Genomic DNA, 27,128 nt, shown 5'->3' with positions numbered 1-27,128 from the left:
CGGGCCAGGAACGTATACCGGGGTCTGCTAGTACTGCAATAAATTCAAAAAATCATACAAAAATATGCGAAAATAACCAAAATTTAAGTCATTTTTAAAACCATTTTTTCTTTGCTTTTTTAAATGACAGTGCCAAAATATGGGTTAACACAGAGAGTTCACTATCGTTCTTCGAGAAATAAAATATTTACCTTTTGCAGAAATGAACGTCCTATAAAAACTTCTTGAATATTATTTGAAGACACATTAAATGTGTATGGAATGTATATTTCGATATATCTATATATACATAAGTATATAATTTTGTTATCGTATAACAATTTATAAATATAACAGTTAAAATAATACAGTTTTAATTGCGACATCATAGATAATAAAACTACTTAAAACATTTTATTTAAATTAAATATATTATGGGATTTGTTAAAATCTTTTGGCTTAAATTAATACTAAATTTTATTTAAAATCATGTCAAACTGAAAACACAAAATAAAAACACAAATGCCTGCAGTTACAATTGCAATAAAGTCTATCTTTAATAAACTGCAAAAGAGTTTTAGAGGGGAGCACCATTAGTATGTGACAATAGTCTGATATTTTGTTCTCATACCATTCTTCATAACTGCATTTATGTGTATGTTTCATATGACATATGTATATAATTTACCTATCACAATCTTATATAATTGTACGATATTCATTTTAAAATCTTGTATTATCTGGCATTTTCGTAAAGAATGCAATTTTATCTTTGGGAACCTTATAATTGTGTATCCAACGACTGCCTTTACGCAAAGAACCATCAATGCCATCTTTCCAAACGCCTTGCGGGAGATAAACTGAAAATAATAAGAAGAAAAAGGAAATATTATTTTATTGTAACAAATAAAAGTTTGAAAACGAGTATTGGTCTACATTTTCTAAAAAATAGTTATTTGAACTAAATTCTAAAAAAACGAATCAGTGAAACATCCGTCGTTAATCGTAAAAATTTGTGCGACAAAAAATTAATAAACATTTTTCTTAAAAAAATCGTTTGATATGAGCCAAAGAGTAGCGAGTGTTCAACGATGTTTCTATATAATTTTTCTTTTAAAATGGCTACTTTTTATAAGTTATTTCATTCAGTTTTCTTTTATTAAAGTGTGTTATGTATTTCTTTGGAATTTTGTATGTACCTATGTGTCTTTGTTGTTTTGCCTTTTTTCTATGCCCTTCAATAAAAAACACCACCATTTATAAATGTGTATATACGTTAGAAATAGCCAGTGAGCGCTTGCTGAGATCAAGTGAGCATACATTTCAATGTGTTTCACATTGACATTTACGCTCCCTTGCTCTCAGAAAGCGCCCACTGGTGCATGTGTTTATTTTTTTGTGACTTTTTGGTTTATATTTGTTGCACCCAAACCTATAATTTGTTTGCACCCAAACATATATTTGTTTGTAGCAAACAAATATATATTATGTTTGGAACTGCTTGCAAGCAGATATATGTTTGCTGCAAAATATGTTTGGGACATATGTTAGAGAGGCCATTTTTTCTGTGTGTAGAACCCCTCTTTTTATAAAAATGCCTCATAAAGATCTTCTTTTGATAAAAGGCCTAATCTTCTATATAAGACTTCATAAAGGAATTATATCTATAAAAAAAACTCATAAAGAAATTCTATCTAAGGAGGACCTAACAAAGGTCCTGACAAGGTCTCATAAAGACCTATTTTCCTTGAAAGACCTCATTATGGTCTTCTATTTCTAGAAAACCTTATAAATGTATTCTTTCTACAACATACCTCCTAAAAATCTTCTATTTTTAGAAGACATTTTGTAAAGCCTTTACGGAAGATAACATTGAGGTCTTCTAAATTCTATATAGGAGATCTAAAAAATGCTATTTCAGATTTAATATACCTCATAAGCGTCTGCTATCTACAGAGAGTCTCATAGACGTCTTGTATCCATTGAAGACCCCATAAAGCATTGAAGAGAAATCCTCAAACAGTTGTTCAATCTGTGGAATACCTCATAAAGGTCTTCTATCGGTAGAAGGTCTCATAGGGCCTTCTTTGTTAATATAAAACATTTATAATGTCTTCCATAAAGAGGTGAATTTATGAGGTCTTCTAGGGAGAGAAGATCTTTATGATTGATGTATAGAAGACCTCATAAAGATATTGTATGTTTAGAAGACCTCGTAAAGTTCTACTATCCATAGCAGACCTTATAACGGTCAACTATCCACCTAAGATCTATACGTAGAAGATAAATGTTTTTTATGTGTAAAAGATCCAATATAGGGTGTACATAAGAACTCAAATCTCTATTTAATTCATTGTAGACATATTGAGTGGGTGACGTAGGGGATAGAAGATGCCAAGGAACGGCATTAACATGGCAAAGCCCAGGATTTATCTTGGTCCCTCTTTCATCTTAAGTGGGCACTGACATCCCCGTGGTGTCACCTGGGGAACTGCCTTTAACGCCCGTTAAAGGTAGTGAGCTAAGCTTCACCCCAGTGAATGAAAGACTCGCAGCAATTCGATTAAACGCAAAATTCTTCAACATAAGCTTTATTTGCGCTCATGCTCCCACTGAAGACAAGGACGAACAGACCAAAAATATATTTTACGACCGCTTAGAAGAAACTTATGACCGTTGCCCTGCCCATGACATTAAAATTATACTAGGCGATTTTAATGCCAAAACTGGAAAGGAGAATACCTTTGGCCCAACAGTCGGGAAATTCAGTCTCCACATCTGACAATGGTATGAGGCTGATAGACTTTGCAGCTGCAAGAAATATGGTAGTTAACAGTACCAGATTTAAGCATCTCGATATTCATAAGGGCATCTGGCTGTCGCCAGATCAAAGAACAAGAAATCAAATTGATCACGTTGTGATAGATGGAAGACATATATCAAGCGTGTTGGATGTACGATCGTTCCGAGGTGCAAACATAGAATCGGACCACTACTTGCTTGCAGCAAAGGTACGTACCAGATTAAACGTAGCAAACAAAGAGCGAACAGACACAACACGGAAGTTGGACATCGGTAAGCTGCAATCATAACAGATAGCCACAGCATATTCCACTCAACTGGCCCAACTGCTTAATCAAAGCACTTCTGGTCCCGATAACATATCGGGACAATGGCAAAACATTGCCCACTCCATGCAAACAGCCGCAAAATCAGTACCAGATGGATACCAGAGACCTCCACCAAGGAATCCATGGTATAACCAGGAGTGTCGTGCTGCTACCGAAGAGAAAAATGCGGCATATAGGGCTACTTTACAATCAGTAGCAACGCATAGCGCACGAGACAGATATCGGGAGAAAAGGAGAGAGGAGAAACGGCTTTTCCGCAGGAAAAAGAGAAAGATGAAAAAGCGGGAGTGTGAACAAATCGAGATGTTCAGGAGCCAGAATGAAGTCCGAAAATTCTACCAAAGAGTGAGACATCAAACAGATGGCTTTGGTACAGGCACATCCTCCTGTAGAGACCAGCAAGGTAATCTGGTAACAGATACAGATAGCGTGCTCAGGATATGGAAGGAACATTTTTCCGATCTGCTGGTATCCAATAGTAGCGAAGACGATGATACCACAGATCCAATCCCAGAAGATGGTATAGAATGTATACCACCCGGCCAAGATGAGGTAAAGACAGCAATAAACCGGCTGAAGAATAATAAGGCAGCAGGTGCTGATGGCCTACCAGCCGAGCTGTTTAAAACCGGAGGCGACACGCTGATAAGGTGTATGCATCAGCTAATTAGCTCCATCTGGCAGGAAGAACGCGTACCCGACAATTGGAACCTGAGCATCCTGTGTCCCGTCCATAAGAAAGGAGATAAGACTTTATGCTCCAACTATAGGGTGATAAGTCTTCTTCCTATCGCCTACAAGATGGTGTCAGGGATATTGTGCGAACGACTAAAGCCTATGGTCAACGAGATAATTGGACCATATCAATGCGGCTTTAGACCTGGCAAGTCCACCATTGACCAGATATTTATCCTGCGGCAAATCCTGGAAAATATCCAAGAGATGCAGATCGACACCTACCACCTTTTTGTTGATTATAAAGCAGCCTTCGACAGCCTGCTACGTTCAAAGGTATTCCAAGCAATGTCTGAATTTGGTATCACCGCAAAGCTCATTCGGGTTTGTATAATAACTCTAACGGGCACAAGATCTTCAGTTGAAATAGGAAAGAACCTTTCCGAAGAGTTTTGTACCAAAAGAGGTTTTAGGCAAGGGGACAGCCTTTCGTGTGATCTTTTCAACATTCTGCTAGAAAAGGTTATACGAGAGGCAAACGTCAAAATAAGTGGTACACTCAACACCAATAGCCACATTGTACTTACTTATGGTGATGATATAGACATCATGGGACGATCAGTAAAAGAAGTAACCGATACCTTTATAAAGGTCGAAGGAGAATCTGCTAAAGTGGGTCTGGCGGTAAACGGCGAGAAGACAAAGCGGATGGTGTCGACCCGCAATGCGTCTAGTTAAACGTATCGAGATACAGCGATTGCATTGGCTAGGCCATATAATAAGAATGAGCGATGATCAACCCGCTAAGAAGGCGTATAAATTCGAGCCACATGGCGGTGCACGCAGAATTGGCAGGCCAAAGAATAGATGGGGCAAACAAGTGGATGAAGAGATGACAGGGCGCGGTATTCCAAAAAGCGAAGCACGAAACAGATTGAATTGGAGATGTTTTCTTAGTTCGGTCTATGGAACAAATGTTCTGTAATGGGCCAGCTAAGTAAGTAAGACATATTGAGTGACTTCAATCCTCAGAGGAACTCATAAAGGTTTTCTAGAAGGCGTAATTATGATTTTCTATGTTTAAAAATCCCCAAAAGGTTGCCATCTATGGAATACCTCCACCTAAAAGTATGCACATAAATGTAGTTTTATCAAACAAATCGCACAATTATTTGAAGCATATATGTCGTTTTAACTTATAAACGATTTGTTTGTAATTTTCCTTTCCATTATTTTATGTTGATGATCAATAAGCCAGTAAGTGACTCCTAAACTCACTTCTTTACATTTATAAATATATTTTTTTCTATTTATACAAGGCCTTATAGATGAATTATTTCTATAAAAGACCTTATAATGATCATATATTTTTAGAAGTCCGCTTCTAAAGTCTGAACGGGAGACCTGAAAAAGGTACAGTATATACAAAATACCTCATAAGGATCTGCTATCTATAGAAGTCTTCATCAAGGCCTTCTATTCGTCGCTCATAGTAGTCTTCTATCTGTAGAGGACCTAATAATAACCTATAATCTATAGAAGACCTAACAAAGGACTTATATCTGTAGAATACCTCATAACTTTTTTCTCTAGAAGATCTCATAAATGATAAATATATTCTATGTATAGCAGACCTCATAAAGACCTCCATGGACAACCTCACAAATCTCTTCTTCTTTCTTCTTAGAGGCGCCATAGAGGTATACAAACTAATCATGGTCTTCTATTTTTAGAAATTTTGTAATAGTTTGTAATAGTTTACAACTATGGAAAAAAATATGTTCTTAGATGTATTTTTATAAAACAAATCGTCGAATAATTTAAACCATAGATGGCTTTATAACATATCTCGGAATATTTGCAAATTGGGTCCCTATCTAAGTGACTCTTCACCTTATTTCTTTATATTTATAAATTTATATTAAACCTATAGCACTCACTTACCTTCTCTTTCCTCCACATTTGGTTCTAATATCGGTGCCACAATTAACATTTCACCCAAAGAAAACTCATCGGATATACTCAAACATGCAGGATCATGAGGATCCAGCATCCACAGAGGTCGTACAAGCGGCAATCCTTCATTCATCGATTCACTGAGACATTTTCGTAGAACTGGTATAACATTTTGCTGACGTATTAATGCTAAATCTTTAGCCAAATTCTTAACATAATCTCCCTTATAATAGGTTGGCAATTGACTAAATTGCATCGCCGGCATAAAAGTCATTAGCTGCAGCCAACGTACATACAACTCTTCGTCGGGTAGTGGTGGTTCACCCATGGAATAGAATGAAATCATTTTTGACATGGTTTTATTCATGGCATAATCACCGCCCACAGCCCCGGGTAGGACAAATGGATAACCAATAACACCATAACTTAAAACAGTGGACATAACCTCTTTGAGACCTGCCCAAGATGAATTGATGGGTGGTGTACTTAGGAAGGCGGGTGGTTTGGGTACTGTGCTAGCCGTTGAGACACCAATGAATCCGACCGATTCTAAACTTTCCGTAAACAATTTGGCATACATATCGGGATTATCCAGCGTCTGGCGACATTGATAATAGTGAGGCAAATTGTAACCTGTACCCAAGTCCAGATAGAAACTGTTGACCTTATATTCCGCCTTTAAACGTTCCAATTTCTCTTTCAGCCAATAAACAGAAGCATTGTTCGTAATATCCAAAACGCCAACACTTGAAGAACTCTTATAGCGGGTCAAGGCAGGAATGCTACGTTCCGAGTGGCGCTCATAAATCAACAACTTCTTGCGTACAGCTTCTTTGAAATTGTCACTATCCGTACTAATGAAAGGCTGGATGGTAAAAACAATCTTAAAACCACGACGGTGTAGTAAATCTATGGTCTTGTTCAGATTGGGGAATCGATTTGTGTCCACGGTAAAGTCGCCCATATTTTCTTGCCAAAATTCATTAACCAGTATGTGGCCCAAAGGCAATCCCATGGCGATAAGATCCTCAGAATAATTATAAATTGTGGTTTCATTTAGCGACTCAATATTTCCATCATGCGGAGTACGCCACACAGGTTCTTGTATCAGTGAATAAATAACCTCCATATCGGCTTCCTTTAGACCATCCCATAGGCTCTTTTGGGTCATTAGCATGTGTAGACTTTTCATGTCCTCGGTGGTGCATATTTTATAATCCAGTTCCGGCAATTCCGTTAGGCGATTTACAAAAGTAAAGTCATCATTCTTGGCACGCAAACAAAACTCATTTTTCGTTGTATTCACCGATACATGCAGCGGGGTCTTATCATTCACCTGTATTGCCACACCAATGGAATTGATGAAATACCTCTTGACCCCATTACCAAATTGATGCACCTTTAAATCGCCACTTGAAAAGGGAGCAAAATCGAAGTTATCATTACTCAATGACCATTCATTTGATTTGGTCATACCACCACCGAACCAAAGGCCATTATTACGTCTCAGTTCATAACAATCGGTGGGAAAATTGTGAACACTCAACGATTGCCAGTGTATGGTGTAGCAACGAAATACATCCATATCCTGGAAGTTCATATATAATCGAGCTATACCATTCCATTCCATGCAAACGCTACCATCCTGCTTTCGATGATCCTCTAAACAGTGATAGGGTTTAGTGTCCATGCCTATTGTTTTGCCAAGTAGACCTGATATTACCTCCTTCTCATCGTGACTTAAGATGCGTAAAATGCGATCGTTGCTATTGAATTTGATTTTTTCGAAATAGGAATATGTCAAAATCTTCCGATGATAGCCGACGTATGCAAAGCCAATCTGAAAAGAGAGGAAACAGGGAGAAATATTAACAATTATATAAATAGTTTCTTAGGGAATATTACAGAGAAATCATGGGAAATCGATTTATTTTCCCATCAAAATTGCACGAATTTCTCGCTTTGTTCTTCTTTAGCTATCTAAATGGTACATAACACTATATTTTTTATATATGTATACCCAAAGTGACAACATACATATAAAAATCATATAGTGTAATGTACCCATAAACAATTTAGTGCTGCTTTTACTTTGATATTCTGCCTAAAAGTATGCTAATGAATTTATTATTACTGTACCAACTCGCCAAATAACTACGTTCCATTTGCCATACATATCATGGATCGATTTTATTGTAGTTTTTATTGATGTTTGTATTTGAGGATGTAGATCCGGCCAAATACTACCCACACATTGTCTTTTACCATCAAAAATAGTTTAAAAATGTATAGTTCTTGCCATTTTAAAAATTGAGTATCCTGTAATCTGGCTCAATTCTCATTGAGTGAGAGAATTTGGGTGAGAGGATTTCTCAGTCTATTCTTTTGTTTGTCTATGATTGTAGTATGCACATATGTATAAGTAAAATATTATTGAATAAATCACTTACCAAAAATATAATCATGAAAAACATAATTATTACAAATATTTTAATTTTATAATCTTTTGTTTCCCTTTTCTTTTTGCGTATCATTTGTGGGAAGGCCTAGAAAAAATAGGATGAAAAAATCAGAATTTTTCTTAAGGCAAATAACAGATTTAACTTACCTGCATTTTCTCTCTTAACAAACTGGCCAATGAATTTACACTGGTTATTGAGGCCTGATTACTGGCCACACTGTAGGCGTCAAAATCACTGGCTAACATTTCTTTGTCATTTAATCGCAGGGCTGGTAATGGGGCAATGGAAGCTCTACGTCTGGTTCGAAAACGATCTCTGCAAAATTAAAAAAAAGAAAACATATTTTAGATTACGATTGATTGATTGATTACCCTAATATTAAATACAAAAAAAAAGTTTTATTTGATAAGTCCCAATTTACATTAGGCGAGTTTACTTGCGGCAATTTTTCTCGTTTCTTTTTAAACTTGCCTCTTGCGTTTATAAAAGGCAATTCTGGTCCGACAAGTTTTGTTTTCAAAACAATCAAAATAATGTCAAATACGAAAAATATAAAATAAAGTGCCGGTACGAGCAATTTTTTTCATTTCCATTCCCCTTACGTGTCTCTTCTACAAACTGGGACTTGCCGCAAGTAAACTCGCCTAATGTAAATTGGGACTAATGCCCGTAATTTCTATACGTAGTTATCTACATATGAGTTCATAGATATCCCCCGTGTAAGTCCCAATTTACATTAGGCGAGTTTACTTGCGGCAATTGTCAGTTTGTAGGTGAGAGAGGGGGCTGAGAGGCAAAGGGTTACCATATGCCTCACCTCTCTCTCCATCAGTTTGTAGGTGAGAGAGGGTGCTGAGAGGCAAAGGGTTACCATATGCCTCACCTCTCTCTCCTTCAAAATGACAATTGCCGCAAGTAAACTCGCCCAATGTAAATTGGGACTAAGCAAATTCCAAATTTTCAGGGTAGCAACAATACGGTTATTTTTACGTTTGTTTTTAGACGCTGTTGCGGATGATTCTTCACTCGCCTTCAAGTATCTTTTTCATTAACAAGAAAAAAAGTATCGCCTATGCCGACGTAAATATAACCTCAGCCTGTGTGAATTGAAACTTTCATCCATTGAAAATATCGAGTTGAATACCGGCTACGCAACCGAAATTCTTTAATTATGTTTTAAGGGGGTTTCAGATTTTATGGTCCTTTTTGAACACATAAACTTGCAGACAAAAATATATTTGGATTAAAACTCAAAACTGTTGAGGAAGAGGAAGCATCAAGCTGTAAACAGGATCGCAAGGAGTAGCTTCGGTATACATTTCCAAATGATCTTCGAACAGACCCTAAACTGCTCACAAACAGTGGACCGATATAGTCCATATTCCAACTTTATCTAAAATTCGCAAAAAATATTATGATACGCAAAGTATGGACCAACTTGGTTACAGTGTTATCGTGAGCGCCATTGTAGCTAAAAGTTGTGAACTTTCGTGGGAGAAGTACCCTAAGGAGAAGACCGATAAGGCTTATTTTCGAACTTAATCTAAGATTGAACAAAATATTACGCAGGCCAAACTTTGGACCAAATCGGCTGATTCGTTCGAGAGTAATAGTGCGCTCCATTGTCTGAATCGAATTCACGGTGCTCTTGAACCAACTTGAAATGAAAGGAGCTTACACCCGGGAAGTTCTTGCAGATTCTGAAACTACAATGTTCATACATGAGAAAAATAAAAGAAACAACAAAAATCGCCGGAGCACTTTTTAAATAAATCGCGGTCAAAGTTCACGATTTTCCTCGGAAACAGCAAGTCCTATCGAAATGGTATTTGAGGAAATATTGTAGCTGTGAAAATTCTCTACAAGATTGACCTTCATGATATTTTCGTAGGTTTTACCATTTTTGAGATATAGTAGTTCAAATTTGAACAATGCACTGACAGTATCGCCACCTTATAAAACAATGTCATGTACGGTGCGCCTTAACTAACTTTAAATAAAAACCGCTTACACCTGATAAGTTTTTGCGGATTCTGTAACAGCAATGTTCATAGATGAGAAAAATCCAAAAACAAGAAAAAATTGCTAGAGGGGTTTTAAATAAATCGCGGTCAAAGTTCACATTTGTAGGGTTATTTTAGGGTTTCGCGATTTTGCTTGGAAACCGCAAGTCCTATCGAAATGGAGCTAAAGAAAATGTTGTAGCTGTGAAAATTTTCTCGAGGATTGGCCTTTATGATTTGTTCCCAGGTTGTGCCATTTTTGAGATAAAGAAGCTAAGGTTACATTTTAGGTTTTTTTGTTAGGGTTTCGCGATTTTGCTTGAGGACGGCAAATCTTATCGATATGGTACCTGAAAAAATCTTATTGCTGTGAAATTTATCTACAAGACTGGCTTATATAATTTATTCTAGGTTGTACCATTTTTTAGATATATACGTTAAAGTTGGGAAATTACAGTCATGACATTGTTGTATAAGGAGACGATACAGTCAGTGAATTGTCCCAATTTGAACTTCTATTTCTAAAAAAACCGTAAAACCTACGAAAGTACCATAAATGTCAATCTTGTAGAGAATTTTCAGAGCTACAACATTTTCCTATGTCACATTTCGATAGGACTTGCGGTTTCCAAGCAAAATCGTGAAAACCTAAAAATCTCCTAAAAATGTCAACTTGAATCCCGGTTTATTTAAAAGCGCTCTGGCGATTTTTTTATTTTTCTCATCTATGAACATTGTAGCTAAAGAATTCGCAAAAACTTCCCAGGTGTAAGCACCTTCTATTTATAGTTGCTTCAAGAACACCGTGTAAAGTCTGTTATGTTTTTTTTTTAATTTTTTTATGTACCTATGTAAGTGTCTGTTGTTGCTTTTGTGTTTGGTGTTTCTATGCATTTCAATAAACCACCACCATTTATAAATGTGTGTATATGTTAGAGATAGCCAGTGAGCGCTTACTGAGAACAAGTGAGCTTACATTTCAATGTGTTTTGCATTAAAGTTTACGCTCCCTTGCTCTCAGTAAGCGCTCCCTGGTGCATGTGTTTGTTTTTTTTTTGGCTTTTGGCTTTGTATTCATATTATATCTAAACAAATATTTGTTTGCACCCAAACATACATTTGTTTGCAGGACCCAAACATATGTTATGTTTGGGACTGTTTTCACAAATATGTTGGACATATGTTAGAGAGGCCTTTTTCCTCCGTGTTCTTGCAGGAAATCTACAAAACAAAAAGAAATAAAAAATATTTGCATTTTTTATTAGACTCGATCTTTGCAATCGGATCGTATGTGTGTATTGCTACCCATAGTGTATCGGCTAACTGCCCTAAATGTTTATAACTCTACTTGTTAGCAAGTTCAAATTTAATGAAAACATGAAAAATGCTTTAATAAAATATTAAAACAATTTTTGGTATTATAAGATTTTTCCGAAAAGTCAAATTCAGTTAATTTTTATTGCGTACAATAGATTATTTTTTATAGTACTTCGAATTTAATTCTACCTACCCCAATGTCTTAACAATTCTTATAGTAAATAAGATAAGGCGTTGTATGTATCCTCACTTTTTTAACAATAGCTGATATAAAAAAGATAACATTTTATTAACACCTTATTTAAGAGCAATAACACTTTTAAAGATGCTATTATCTTTAGGAAAAAATTGGAATGAAAACATTTAAAGCAATACGAAATTTATAAAGTCGATTTAAACTGATTCTAATGTACCCTATACGGGTAATGGAAGTAATATTTTTCATTGTTTGCTAGCTACATAAATACAATGGTTATTGTAATTTAAGTACGACACAAAATATAAATAGCAATGCAAGTATTTCAGCCATGTGAAACTTTCCTGTAAGTGGTGCCGTTAGACAAGTCCAACTGACTTAGCAGTAAGAAGTAAGTCCAATATCATTTAGCTAAAATGAATGGGAGTACACTCACTGATATGATTAAATTATGTATTCCCTTGTCCCTTCAGAGGTATTGCTGGGAAATATATGTATGTATGTGTATTGGACGATGGATCTTTTCATGGTTAAGTCCAGTAGTGGAATTCTGTAACTCATTTTTTCCCCTATCGACAGAGACTGTAACCCCTTAGGAAATGCTTGTACATAGAATATAATATTTAATAAAATATTTATTTATGTGTATTTCAATTTTACTGAATCAGCTTTGATTGTTGATTTTATTTATTCACATATTTATCCATATATTTGCCATAATATTAGCACATTGAAAAGAAGAGCAATTCAAAACCAATATTGTATCATAAAGAACGTTATTATTTTTAAATACTTCACCTAAAAGTTCAGATAGAGAATAGCGTGGAATTTGTAAATACAAAGTACACTCACTATTCACATTACTATGTTGTTGTGAAATTGAAATGTAATAGATTAGTAAATATCAAATATTGATATCTCATTCCTCACATTCAGAAACAAATTCATTCGTTTAGATGTAGATCTATAAAGTTAATGATTTTTGTTTCAATTATTTCAAATATTAATATAATATTTGTTATAAATAGAAGTAAAAAGTTGGATTTTTTGGAATACTTTACAACAAAAATATCGTAAATATTGTAAATGCTTAAGATAAATAATAAACTTTATTTTTTGAAGTTTTCTATACACGCCATGAAATAAATTATTTGCTTTTTTTAATTAGATGTAGAAATCTGTAAAGTCGTAAAAAATAAATATAGGGAATTAAAAGCTTGCCATTATGGTATTCTAATTTAAAAATATTTTAGTTACAGGTAAAAAAATAAATAAGCACCACTGCTTTTGAAATTAAACAAAAAACATTTTATCGAAGCATTTTGAACTTTTGTATGTCCTAATTTTGTTCAGTGATGAGTAGACATCGGACTTTTGCATATTTTTGAAATTTCAACCAATTGGCAAGGATGCCAGCTGAGGTGAATCGTACAGGCCGATTTCACTCCTGTCGCCAGTAGCAAAGATCCTAGAGGCGCTACTCCTCCCCACGATGAGAAGGTTTTTTCCAGTTACCCAAGATCAACATGGATTTCGGAAAATGCATAGTACTACAACAGCAAAATGCATAGTACTACGTGCGACCGAACAGTCATGGTGGCTCTTGACCTATCGAAGGCCTTCGATACCGTCAACCATGCCAAGCTGTTCGAGGATATAGAGAAAAGTAATCTCCAGCCATGTTCGAAACGTTGGGTAATCAACTATATGTGTAGACGCCAGTCGTTTGTAGAATTCAGAAACAAGAATTCCAAAACCCGTAGAGTGAAACAGGGAGTTCCCCAAGGAGGGGTGATATCTCCGGAACTGTTTAACCTCTACCTTTCTGAAATTCCACACCCTTCAGACGGCATAGAGATCGTGATGTATGCGGATAATTGTGCGATATTGGCTTCGATGACATATGTGATAGGTTAAATGCCTACATAGCTGATCTAGTGCAGTTCTTCCATCTGAGGAATATGAAAATATCTGCCGCTAAATCCACAGCCACGCTGTTCACCACATGGACGGCTGAGATGAGGCTCCCACTGAACATATTGGTCGATGGTGCACTGATTCCGACCACTAACTACCCTAAAATACTGTGTGTAACGTTCGATAGCATGTTCAAATCGTCCGCGCATGCCACAGCTATTTGCAATAAAATCAGAAGTAGGAACAAGGTTCTCAAGTCGCTGGCCGGCAGCACTTTGGGTGCTGATAAAGAAACCTTGTTGACCACCTACAATGCAATAGGCCGGTCTGTGGTAAGCTATGCGGCGCCAGCGTGGTCTGCAAAGGTTAGCGCATCGCAGTGGAAGAAGATTCAAACCTGCCAGAACGCCGTCCTGAGGACTGCAACAGGGTGCCTCCTCATGACACAAGTGGACTATCTCCATGAGGAGGCGATGGTTTTACCGGTGCGTCAGCACAACAAGATATTGTCGTTGCAGTATCTGCTTGGGTGTTACCGCAGTGAGCATCCCTGTTACGATTTAATGGAAAGGCTCCCCCCACCCAGGTACGTCAGGAGAGACCTTCATGATCTAGAGAAAAAGGTCGAAAGGTATAAAAGAGAACCGCTAGATCAGGCAGCCTATCAGACAGGCTTTAATTGCATTCACACCAACATGGTTGCGCAAACAGTGCGAAGATACAGTGTGAATGCCTTACTTGGAGTCCATCCCCCATCCATCGCAGCAGAAGAACGCCAGATGTCAGGGCAAACTCGAGTGGTTTTAGCTCAGTTAAGATCCGGACGATGCAGCCGCCTCAATTCGTATTGGGCCAGAATTGACGCCACGATACCCAACATATGCCCAGCATGTGGATTGGGACCGCACGATACTCTACATTTATTTAGCTGCCCAGCTAACCCCACTCACCTGTCTCCTCATTCTTTAAGGGCGCAACCAGTCCAGGTTGCAGAATTCTTGAGTCTCGATACAGATGAACTTGATAACTGAAATAATACACGAACGAACATACATGCGTTGCTACAACAACAACAACGTTATTATATAGAATTATATCGTTCCAATGACAGAAAATCGATGTCAGATTGAAAATAATCAATAATACGTACAAAGCTCCAGCTTCAATTGGTTAATAAATGAAATATTTGCTTTATAATTTTCAAAAATATGCAAAAATCCGATGTCTAGTGGCTTTATAGGTATGTAAAGAAGCAAAATTGCCACATTTGGGAAGAAGAGCAACTGAAAGAGATTCAAGAGCTGCCACTTTATCCAGAAAAAATAATGGGTCGGTGGAATCGTCGGACCCTATTTCTTTAAAATGATGCCGGTTAGGACTTTATCGTCAATGGCGGCCGTTATTGCGCCGTGATAACTGAAATTGAAGCTTGTAATCTCGGCGACATTTGGTTTCAACAAAACGGCGCCACTTCCCACATATCAATGGATTTATTGAAAGAACACTTCGGCGAGCACGTTTTGGACCAGTCGATTGGCCACCAACGTTAGATTATTACAACGTTAGACTTTTTCCTGTGAGAATATGTAAAGTCAAAATTGTATGCGGATAAAGCCGCTTCGTTTCCGGTCTTGGGGAAAAACGGGATACGTGCCATTCGCCAGTTACCAGTCGAAAACGGATGGACCGTCTGAGACGTAGCCACGGCCAATATTTGTTAGGCCAAAACCTTAAACTGTGCGCGTTTCGTGTGCGTTCAAAAAAAAATGAATAAAATACATGTATTTCAATTTCAAATTTTTGAAAGCACACGCAACACGCAAAGTTTTAGGTTTGGCCTTAGACATAATCTGCAAAAAATAAATGTCATCGAATGTTCTTTCAAATGATAGTAAACATTCCCATACAATTTGAGTTTTCTGTGTTTTTTTTTCAAAACAAAAGACAGTGGGAACTTCTAAATAGATCGCCCTTTAGCCGTGAAAATTCTCTACAAGATTTCCTTTCGAAGTTTTTTTAGTTTAAGTTGGGAAATTGCAGTCATGACATTGTTTTATAAGGAGACGATACAGTCCGTGAATTGTCCCAATTTGAACCTGTATATCTCAAAAATGGTAAAACCTACGAAAATATCATTAAGGTCACTCTTGTAGAAAATGTTCACTGCTACAACATTTTTTTAGTTCTAATTTGATAGGGCTTGCGATTTCCCAGCAAAATCGTGAAAACCTAAAAAAACTCTAGACAAGACACTAGGGCGACTTGATATAGAAAGACTTAAAAAAATACTTCATATCTACAAATTTGTAAAAATGGTTGTATAAATAGAAGTTATCAAAACCAGACTTTGTCTTCTAGCGATTAACATTCAAAATATGCCTGATGAGCTGGTCTAAATCACCAGCGAAACGATCGTAGCATAGTGGTTGAATGTGTGTAACTTTGCTAGAATTCATTTTTCAATACAAATTCCTTAGGCCATGTTAGCTCGATTAATTCAAATAATTAATTAAAAACTTTCATAAATATAGAAATATATTTGGTTTGAAGCTCAAAAGTGTTGGGGAGGATGTAGTTGAAGGAATGGACAGACATAGTCCATTTTGAAAGTGAATCTTATTCTTATTTTTGTTGGTCACCGAACTAAAGGTTTTGGGCCACGATATCAGGAAGCATGGACTTGACCACGAAAAACATAAAATCGCTTAAACAGGACCACAAAAACTAGCATCGGTATATTTTTCCAACGGGGTTTCGAACTGATCCTAAACTGCGCTTAAACAAAAATGTTGAATTTTTGTGGAGGAGGTACCCTAAGGAGAATACCGATTTCTGAAGTAAAACTACATTTGGACAAAATAGTAGGAGATCCAAGGTTTGGACGATAGCTCCGTTCAGCAGATATATCGCGTACTATCATAGTGTCATTTTTTTAACTGTTGGGGGGGTGGGGGAGGTACCGGAAAAATGCGCACCGATAGTACCAATCTTCAAACTTAAACTTAGCTTGAACTATATCTTACGAAGGCCACACTTTGGACCGACTCGGCTGAACCGTTCGAGAGTTATCTTACGCATAGTGCCATAGGGATTTCGGGCTATTTTCTCAGGCTATTTTGCCCCTGAAAAATCTTGCACCGTCGTAATGGAGGCAGCGAATACAAGTTCTTACAACAAAGATAAAAGCGATTGGAAAGTAGGCTTTAAAGTGCATTTTTCCGAAAATTTTTGTGGGAGGTACCTGAAGGAGTTGACATATATATTCCATATTCAAACCTGATGTATGTCTCGTAGAGATATTACGATGTGCAAAGTATGGACCAAATCCGTTACTGCCTTTAGGAGTTATCGTGGGCACAAATTTTTCGAATATTTTCGAACTTTTGTGGGAGAGATACCTAATTTATGGACCGAATTCGAAAGTTATCGTGCGATCAACATACATTGTGCCATAGGGAATTTTTTCAGGAGGTATGGACTTGCCCCTGATAAAACTTGTACCTTTGTAACGGGGGCAGCGAATACAAGTTGCTACAACAAAACTCAAAACAATCCGAGAGCAGGCCCTAAACTATACTTTTCCGAAATTTTGTGTGGGAGGTACCCAAAGGTGTGGACCAATAGAGTCCATATTGGCCCCTCATCTATGTTTGGTAGAAATTTCACGATGTGCAAAGTATGGACTTAATCGGTTACTCTTTTCAAGAGTTATCGTGCGCACACATTTTACGAACATTTTCAAACTTTTGTGGGGGAGGTACTTGAAGGAGTGGACCGATAAGGCTCATCTTCGAACTTAAACAAAGTTTGGACAAAATATTACGAAAACCACATTTTGGACTAAAGCTGCTCATCCGTCCGGACACTGCTAAATCGACTCCAAATTGTCTAAAACGGGTATCGTCCAAACATACTTGGGGTCTAAAACCATTATTTCGACGAGGCACATTTTGCCCGTATGAAAGTGTATATACCCTCTTTAGCATAAAAGCTGAGGGTATAAAAATGTGAATTCAAGGTCCATTGCCAAACAAAACAGATGGCTTGCAGGAATAATAATTTTTCACGAATTAACTACATAACTATATTTGGAAATGTGATTCGATTTGTGTTACTTTGTAGTTCGAAGTATCTGTATATTATTACAAACAAACAAATAAAGAGAAAAAACATTATATTTCTGATCGCTTCACGATTTTTCATTTTGTTTTCAGTTCTGACGAATTAACAATAGGCAACTATTTTCTTTAAATCTTTGTCAAATTTGCTGAATGTGCACACTACCATTATGTTGTGTATCTCAAGTTTTCCAGAAAAATCAATCGGCATATGTAAATCGTTTCAAAAAATTAAAAATTTCAGAAGGAAAACAAATTTATAATTTGAATTGGTTTGTTTTTTAAATATTTTATAAATATTTAAGTATGTCAAATATAATTCAAATCTTATTATTAATTTAAATTCAATTTTTCTTAGTCTTGTCTTAGTAAAATATTTTTCTTACAGAGATTTAATTCAATTAAATCACAACTATCCGCATAATAAACAATGCATACAAATAAAGCGAGAATTGCGCGGCGTCTACGAGTACACACGTTGTATAGTAACAGAATACTTTCATTCAGAATGTAGATTCACTCAATCATTCGTTTCGATATCGTCCGATGTGCTAGCGTTTTAAATCCAGCGACGATCTTATCACTTTCGAGTTTATTCCAGTACTGAATGACTAGCGTTTGCTCCAGAAAAAACAAATTTCAAAATCATTCTCCCGCTCTCTTACAAAAAATAAATCAAAATTCAAAACAAAATAACGTGGAAAGATTATCTGCCGGTCTATGGTTTGAAGTAGTTAGTGCGGTTAAGAGATAAACCGCAAACTTTTCTTGCTACACATTGTTCCAAGCGTGAATTATTATATTTGATTTATTTATAAACGTTGGAATTTTTTCGGAGAATACGAATTTTTTCTTGTTATGTTTTCAAATTAATATAAGAAAATGTTGTTAAATAGTTTATTGATTTATGCAAAATGTTTGCCAATATTTACTTTTATTTGTGTTGATTTTAAAAATAACTGAAATTGATTTATTTTTTTAAAAGGAAAATTAACCATATATAATTAGGTTTACTAGTTATTTTAATTAAACTTTCTTTGGCATACATTTTTATGTATACAATAAGTAGGAGTATGAAGACAATGATGCTGATAATAAAGCAAATTAATCTAATAATTAATAAATGAGATTTATAGACCCTACACAATTGAATGGTAAAATTATGTTGAGCATCATAATAGAAATTTGGACATTTTGACATGGACCATAAGTTATGGGGATCTGTAATCAAAATAGAATGCTCCTAGTTCTAATTTTTTTATTTGCAAGACTTATTTTTTATTATTAGAAAATTTCTTATACCTTCGTTTTTTCATTATACAATTTAGAATATACATATCGCTCATTTACTCAAAGAGTGACACATCTCAAAAAATCGACTTTCGAGAAAAACGCGTTTTAAGTTGATGATTGAAATTTGACTTCCCAACTTAAAAAGGTTATTATACAAAAACTAAAATAACTACTTGGACCATATTCTGTAAAAGGCTAGCCAGATATCAGTGTTAAAATTTCTGTGCAAGATCAAGTATGATTTGAAGTGTTTAAGTGCTTCATAAATTCAAAAAACTTTTGTGTTGAATTATGCCACACTCCTAGTGAAGGAGCTGTAACTCGTCGAGTTTTAGAGATATCAGCATGAAAAACTGACACAATATAAAGTAGAAGTCGTAGAAAAAATAGAAATTGCTAACTCAGAAAACGCATTTTTTGAGTTATGCCAATCTTTGAGTAAATGAGCGATATTTATTTAAAGTTTAAAGGGTCCCAACACAGAAAGAAATTAGCGATATGCCTGTAGGGTATTTTTATTTCTACCAATTAAAAATCCAAGTCTACTAAAAAATTCCTCATATCATCGCAATCACTGCCGCTTAGCGATTAACTTTAATATTTTCATTCTATGAGGAGAATGAATATGAATAAGTTTCATTTTAAGAGTGACTAATGTATTCAGTCTGTCACTCACATGTCTTGGGGCTGTGTTTGCTTTCACAAAACCAAAACCACCAAATGAAATTTGATCTATGAAAATGTGCTACGTAAAACATTTTCATTTGTGGCTCTCTTTTTAAGAGCTGATATAAGCAGTGGAGACTTTTTCTCTTTAGAAAAAATATATATGAGTTTGTTTTTGTAAGATAGATTCTAGCGAATAACTAAGATACATACACACATTAAAATTCTTGGCGATACTTTGTTATATTAACGGGATTTGAACACAACATCAGGAGCTAAGGTTGTATCTTTTAAATACCGTAATAATTATAGATAAAAGGACCTGTGCTATTCAAGACATAGAAGACCATTTGGTCTTCTATAAACAGTAGACACATAGCATACCCTGTGGTCTTCTTATATAGAGACCCTGTGGTTTGTAGATAGAAGACCCTGTGCTCTTCTATAGATTGAAAACCTGTGGTATTCTGTAGATAGAAGACCCCGTGGCTTTCTAGAACTGTGGTCATCTACAGATAGAAGACCCTGTGGTCTTCTATAGATAAGGAGGCCCTGTGGTCTTCTATACATAAATAAGTAAAAGCGTATCAGTCCGCTTTGCCGACAGCGATATACCCTCAGTCTATGTGAATTGAAACGGACAGCCCGAATACCGGCTACAAACCCATAATCCACTTCTGCAAAAATTATATATTTAGGGGTTTTCAGAATTTTGTTGTCCTTTTTGGACATTTGAACTTGCCGCCAAAAATGTGAATTAGGATGACAGAGCAAAAGCGTTGCAGAGGAGGTACTTAAAGGAATGGATCGGGATAGCATGTTTTGGAAGCGAATCTTATTTTGTGAGCTATATCTTTTCGATAAATATCGCTTCAACTTGTCATTTCAGTTGGTCACCATATAACTTATAGCTTTTTGACTACTATGTCAGGCAGCATGGACTTGTCACGAAAAACATAATATCACCGTAAACAGAACCATAACGAACATCATCGGTATACATTTCCAAAGGATCTTCGAACACCTACACAAAATTCCGAACTTTTGTAGGGGATGTACCTAATTTCGAGGTTGAACAAAATATCTAATGTTTGGACCGAATCGATTGCTCCCTTCAACAGATAAAGATTGTACCATTTTAGTGAAATTTTTTAATTTTTTTGGGGGACGTACCCGAAGTTGGGGACAGATATTGCCCATCTTTGAACTTAAACTATGTTGGGACAAAATATTACGAAAACTAAATTTTGGACCAAATCGGTCCAGCCATTACACAGGGTGCCATAAAATTTTTTCAGTTTTGTACAGGAAGTATGGATTTGCCCCTTGACTTTTACTGTCGAATACAATACGAAATTGTATGTGGAAGGTACCCGAAGAAGTAGACCAATAGAGTCCGTATTGGAAGTCCCTCTATGTCCGGTAGAAATTTCACGATATGCAATATATTGTCATTGCTTTCAAGAGTTATCGTGTTCAAATTTTTCCGAGGGGGCCGATATGGCTCATCTTCGAACCTTAACTAAGTTTGGAAAAAAAATATTAGTCCAAATTAACCTCTCGAACGGTTCATCCGTTCGAGAGTTATGGTGCGCTTCAGCCAGACAGACGGACGGACATTGCTAAATTGACTGCAAATTGTCTGAAACGGATTTCGTCCAAACATTCTTGGGGTCTAAAAACTTTATTTCGATGAGACACATTTTATCCGAAAATGGTCTTCTATTACTAGAAGACCCTATAGTAGGCCGGGGCGATTTGAAAACCTTAATGGGCCCTTCGCGATTCTGATTCCTGGGATTGAACTAACCAAAAAAGTCCCCTGGACCATATGTCTACGATGAAAATCGAGCCTCCCGATTTTGACTTGAAGTTTTTTATTGACGTTTTCTGGATATTTTAACATATAACAGCCAAACCATTGAGATTTGCGATCCAACAAAAATACCAAAATTGTAGCCAACACAATAATTAAGAACTCTCTAGTACATCGCAAGAGTATTAAAATGCTCCTTCAGACAGTTTTGGCCTTGAGAATGTGCAAATTTTTCTGAAAATATCGATAGATCACACTGTGCTTCAAAAGTTGACCAGAAAAATATTCAAGCGTTTTGTTACAAAATTCTATCGTGTTGGGGTCCATGGACAATGAAAATACCTTCGGTTCACTATGTTTTATTATTTTCTAACGGTAAAAGTAGTGAAAATCTGGGTTTCTTACATTTTTAAATTTAAAGAGACATATATTCTTGTTTCACAACGGATTTCTATTGATCCTTTTCCCTTTTAAAGGGGTGAATAATATCTTTCGAATAAGCTATTATTAGTTCAAATCGGTTAATAAATGGCTAAGTTATAGTGGTTGATTCATACCAATACAATTACTTTGTACTTTAACTGTTTTTTGTTTTATTTAATATTTATTTTGAAAAACAATTGTATTGGTATAAATCAACCACTATAACTTGGTCATTTAATTTATTATTTGTAAGTAAGCTTTCGAAAATTGGAAAAACCAATGAATTCGTTTGAAAAATAGATGAGATATGCAATTTGTATCCTCCACCATATTATGGAAGTTGGTTTTTACGTTTGTAGCGCATTGAAATACTTATTTGCAACCCTATAAAGGATACATATTTTTGGTCAGGATAAAGTTCTGAGTCGATATAGTCATGTCTGTCAGTCTATCGAGCTCAAGATACAGCTTTTGGGAGTTATGTCCGTTGGGAGTTATGTCACGGCACCGGGCAATGGTACGGAAAGAAAACTAATTATTCCATATTAGTTCAGAATATTTCATGGTGGAGGAATTTTACTTGTTTTTCATTAGGTAAGTACCTTAATAACGGTTTTAAAATTTTGTATGTAAACACTGCTCTTGAAGCAATTTTAAATGGAAGGTGCTTACTCCTGGGAAGTTTTTGAGGATTCTGAAACTACAATCTTCATAGATGAGAAAAATCAAAAAACAAAAAATCTCCGGAGCGCTTTTTAAGTAAATCGCTATTCAAGTCGGCATTTTAAGGGTTTTATTGGTTTCCACGATCTTGCTTGCAAATCGCAAGTCCTAACGAAATAAGACAAAAAAAATGTTGTAGCTATAAAAATTCTCTACAAGACTGACCTTTATGGTATTTTCGTAGGTTTTACCGTTTTTGAGATATAGAAGTTCAAATTGGGAGAATGTATTGACTGTTTCGTCTCCTTATAAAACAGTGTCATGACTGCAATTTCCCAACTTAAACTTATATATCTCAAAAATGGTACAACCTAGAATAAATATACCAAAGCCAATCTTGTAGAGAATTGTCACAGCTACAACATTTTCCTTAGTTTTAATTTGATAGGGCTTGCGATCTCCCAGCAAAATCGTAAAAACCCCAAAAAAACCTAAAATTGTCAATTTGAATCGCGATTTATTTAAAAAGCGCTCCGGCGATTTTTTTGTTTTTTGATTTTTCTCATCTATGAACATTGTAGTTTCAGAATCTGCAAAAACTTCCCAGGATAAGCACCTTCCACTTAAAGTTGCTTCAAGAACACTGTGCATAGGGATTAAAAGGGTATTCTTTAAAGATAGTCCTTTGCTGATTAAAATGTGTAATATCGAAATTGCTTATCATATCTGAATACATGAACCAGAGTTCAATTGAAATTAGTTATTAAGAAAATAAATAAATTATGGTTTACGAAAACTCCATTAAATGGGAAATGGATTGATTTATCTTACAGGTTTTATCTCTAGATTTTTCTAGAATGATATGTTACTTCCATATTCTGATTAAAAACATTTCTTTCAAACGTTAATAATAGCTTACATTTCAAACGACTCTAATTGAATACTCTAATTTGTCCCAGATAAAAAGCTAGACTACATATTCTTAAAACTTACCTTCTTTTGCCATGAATTTCCAATTCATCATCGCTTTCTTCCTCTGGCTTTTCAATTTGAATGGTGGGTATAGTTTTTTCGGGAATACTAATGGTAACCGAACCGGATATGTCATCCACAACCTTTAAGTATACAACAACAAAAACACATACATGTAAATATCAAATCATATTCCACAAATTTTATCAAATTCACAACAAATTAATTCAAATCACAAGAAAATTGAATAAAAAGAAAACTGCAAAACCTCAAAATCATTTGTTGCCAGTTTTGTGTGATATAAATACAGCTGTACAATATCTTGAAATTTTACACGATTTTGATGTAACATTTAAATATAATACGATAAAAAATGCGAAGAAGAAACTTTAAAATTATGTATTGCCGTTGAGTTTGATGTGTTCTTCTCGACGTGGAAAATGTTACTAAATCCCGAAAGATTATGTCAAGGGAAACTGTCTGTGTGACTATTTCGTTGCGCTAAGGATTAATTGCTGGAGGTTCTATAGAAATTTAACATAATTTACCTATTCATTCTTCAAATTATCCCTCATCTTAACAGCTGATCACATAACAGGTAGATAGATGTTGTGCGTCTGTTTTACCAATTGTATAACCATAAACTAATCATCTTTCCCATAAGTAGCGGTTCCAGGCAGGTAGATAAATACATTCATTGCATTGCACAATACCAAGAATTTACCTGTCACAATAATACTTTACTACTGCTCCAACCACCAAGGGTTGGTGTTACTGCTGCTGGGGAGTTCCCTTTATATGTAGCTTGAAAAAATACTGGGATTTTTTTCCAACATCAGTAGTTGAGGTCATAACTTATTTGACCAGTTGGATTTGTAGTTAAAACAATTTGTTGTTTTATGCAAGTTGGATTTTCTATTGGAATTTGTATTGCAGTTTACATTTCTAATAGGAATGTTTACCAAATTATATATGGAAATGAGAATAATGATCAAATAAAAATTGTATATATAATCGTTTATGCACAATAGTTGAAATAGCTACAACTGCAACCAAAAGGTAAAACATAAAACAAGTTCGTGACAAGAAACAGCAATATCAGGTACAGTGACAAAACCTCCAATACACCCAACATCCAAATCCATTTTCTTTTCTACTAAAACTACTGAACTGATTTCTTTGAAATTGTCAGGGAATGTACAGGGATGGCCCAGGTTAAAATGGGCTACACATTTTGTTGAATTTCGGAGAGAGCGGAGCACTTCCCTTATACCATATTTCTTTAAAAATGCTATCTATACAGAACAAAACAGTACTTAAGCGTCGATTTCTCTTAATCTCAGCCATAATTGACACAAGTACAACCAAAAATATACACATTGTTTTATAAATATTTTTAAACAATATGCAACTTTTACTATTTTAGAATACAATTAAAGTTTTAAAACATACAGAAGTTAAGACAGAGATCTCTCACTGACAGAGAGATAGAAAGATGTACCAAAGGGTTTTTGGAAACTCGTCCTATAAGTGTACTAAAAGTTACTAAAATTGGTACGGTTATAGTTAGCAATTTGAAATTTGGTATGGGAAGTAAGGTTGGGATGTGATGTTAATATTAGGAAATGGTTTTGTAAGTTCGTACTTATGTGTACGAGAAGTACTAAATGGTATTAAATTTGGTACAATTTGGATTTGGGTGGACAGATAGAGCTGGAAATCTGAATTTTGGAATTACGATTACTGTTGAAGTGTAGGATTGAGATATGGGGGTAGTTTTGGAAATTCGTACTTATGTTTACGAAAAGTACTAAATAGTACTAAATTTGGATTTGGGGAACTGATAGAACTAGAATCCTGAAATATGAAATTCAGATTATTGTTGGAATATAGGATTCAGATAGTTTTCGAAATACATACTTACGTGTCGAAAAGTACTAAATGGTACTAAATTGAACGGATAGAGCTGAAACATCAAATTTGGAATTAAGATTACTTTTGGATTGTACGCTTGAGGTAGTTTTGAACATTCTTACTTATGAGATAGAAAGGTACTAAATTGCACTAAAGGTGGTACAATTTGGATTTGGGCGAACGGAGAGGGTTGGAAACCTAAAGTTTGGAATTAAGATTACTGTTTTACGTGTCGAAAAGTACTAAATTTTGTACAATTTGGATATAGGTGAACGGATAGAGCTCGAATCCTGAAATTTGGAATTAAGTCACAGTTGGAGTGGAGGAAGTTTTGGAAATTCGTAGTTATGGTTACGAAAAGTGCTAAACGGTACTAAATTTGGTACAATTTGGATATGGGTGAACGGATAGCGCCGGAATCCTGATATTAGAAATTATTATTACTGTTGGAATGTAGGATTGACGAAGTTTTGGAAATTTGTACTTATGGTACGAAAAGTACTAAATGATACTAAATTTGATACAATTTAGATTTGGGTGAACTGATAGAACTGCAATCCTGGAATTAACGTACCTAAGAAAAGTACCTAAGCGGTCTAAATGATGTATCGGTTGTAGGCATAGAGCTGGAATTTTAAAATTTGTTCTGAGAGTCTGGCTTTGGAAATGCATACTATGAAAAGTACTAAATTTGGTACCATTTTGTGATGTATGAGCGATAATATAATAAGTTTTTTTTTAATGCGTACAAATTCTTCCGCAAAAAATGTGGCTCCCTGTTGATGTGTAAGGGTGAAATACGGCTGATTTTTTTTTTTTTTTTAATTTTATTTTTTTTTTTTTTTGAAAATCAAATTAAAGTTTTGCAAACAGACTTAAATAAAATTTAATATTTATTAAAATGTGTATTACTGCAACACAATTTTCAGTGTTCGCCATGGAAATAAATAAATATTGTTTATTTGTTTTTTATATCCTTTCCGCATACAAAGTAGCGGGTCGTTCGTTGGTAATGTCATCTGTTGAGAATGGCTGGACCGATTTGGATAATTATTTATTTTAAACGTTCGTCATAACCCAACTTACGTTTTTATGCAAAGAAAATTTGACCACATCCACCGCCCACTATTTTTCATTTTTACTTTTAATCTTTTCTACAAAAAATACTGATTTTCCTGAAATTTTCATGGAATGTACAGAGATGGCCCGGTCACTTCCCTTTGCCATATTTAAAAAACGCCATATCTTTATGAATAAAAATCAAATGCCGTCATAACCCAACTTAGGTTTTTATGGAAAGAAAATTTTACCGTAGTACTTTTTTGGGGTCTAAAGACCCTACCACCCCTGTTTTTTATATGTTATATCACCAATACTACTGAACCGATTTCCATCAAATTTGCAGCAAAAGCTCAATGTTTGCCGTTGTTATGTATATTTTATGAATTTTGGGAAGAGGTAGGGTTCCTTCCCCAGGCCTTTCTTTTAAATGCTATACGTATAAGCCAACCTAATGATTATATCAGTTTTAGCATACATTTTGGGAGGCAATGTGGTTATGTGTACCCTAGGTACATATTTGGATCCAAAATACCGGGCCACGCAAACTTTTTTAAATATGTTATAT

At 35.4% G+C, this 27,128-nt stretch overlaps 1 protein-coding gene across 6 annotated transcripts in view; it reads right to left on the bottom strand.

Annotated features, from left to right (window-relative positions):
• Window positions 1-231: 231 nt before the first annotated feature.
• LOC141397795 (myogenesis-regulating glycosidase) overlaps window positions 232-27,128 on the bottom strand; it is a 76,109-nt gene continuing 49,212 nt past the window's right edge. For 5 of the 6 annotated variants that reach the window (XM_073974525.1, XM_073974526.1, XM_073974527.1 and 2 more), the window contains exons 2-6: window positions 23,609-23,730; window positions 8,350-8,518; window positions 8,192-8,287; window positions 5,730-7,581; window positions 232-839 (exon numbers count right to left, since the gene is read on the bottom strand). In XM_073974525.1, coding sequence (XP_073830626.1) covers window positions 703-839; window positions 5,730-7,581; window positions 8,192-8,287; window positions 8,350-8,518; window positions 23,609-23,730 — 2,376 coding nt within the window. In that variant the 3' untranslated portion in view covers window positions 232-702. Of the gene's footprint in view, window positions 840-5,729; window positions 7,582-8,191; window positions 8,288-8,349; window positions 8,519-18,140; window positions 18,360-23,608; window positions 23,731-27,128 lie in introns of those variants that run through there. The other variant, XM_073974529.1, reaches the window with a different exon arrangement.

This window comes from Musca autumnalis, unplaced genomic scaffold, assembly GCF_047663935.1.
Source record: "Musca autumnalis isolate F117 unplaced genomic scaffold, ASM4766393v1 scaffold_3, whole genome shotgun sequence".
NCBI classification, from domain to species: Eukaryota; Metazoa; Arthropoda; class Insecta; order Diptera; family Muscidae; genus Musca; species Musca autumnalis.
This window is presented reverse-complemented; position numbering and strand designations above follow the sequence as displayed.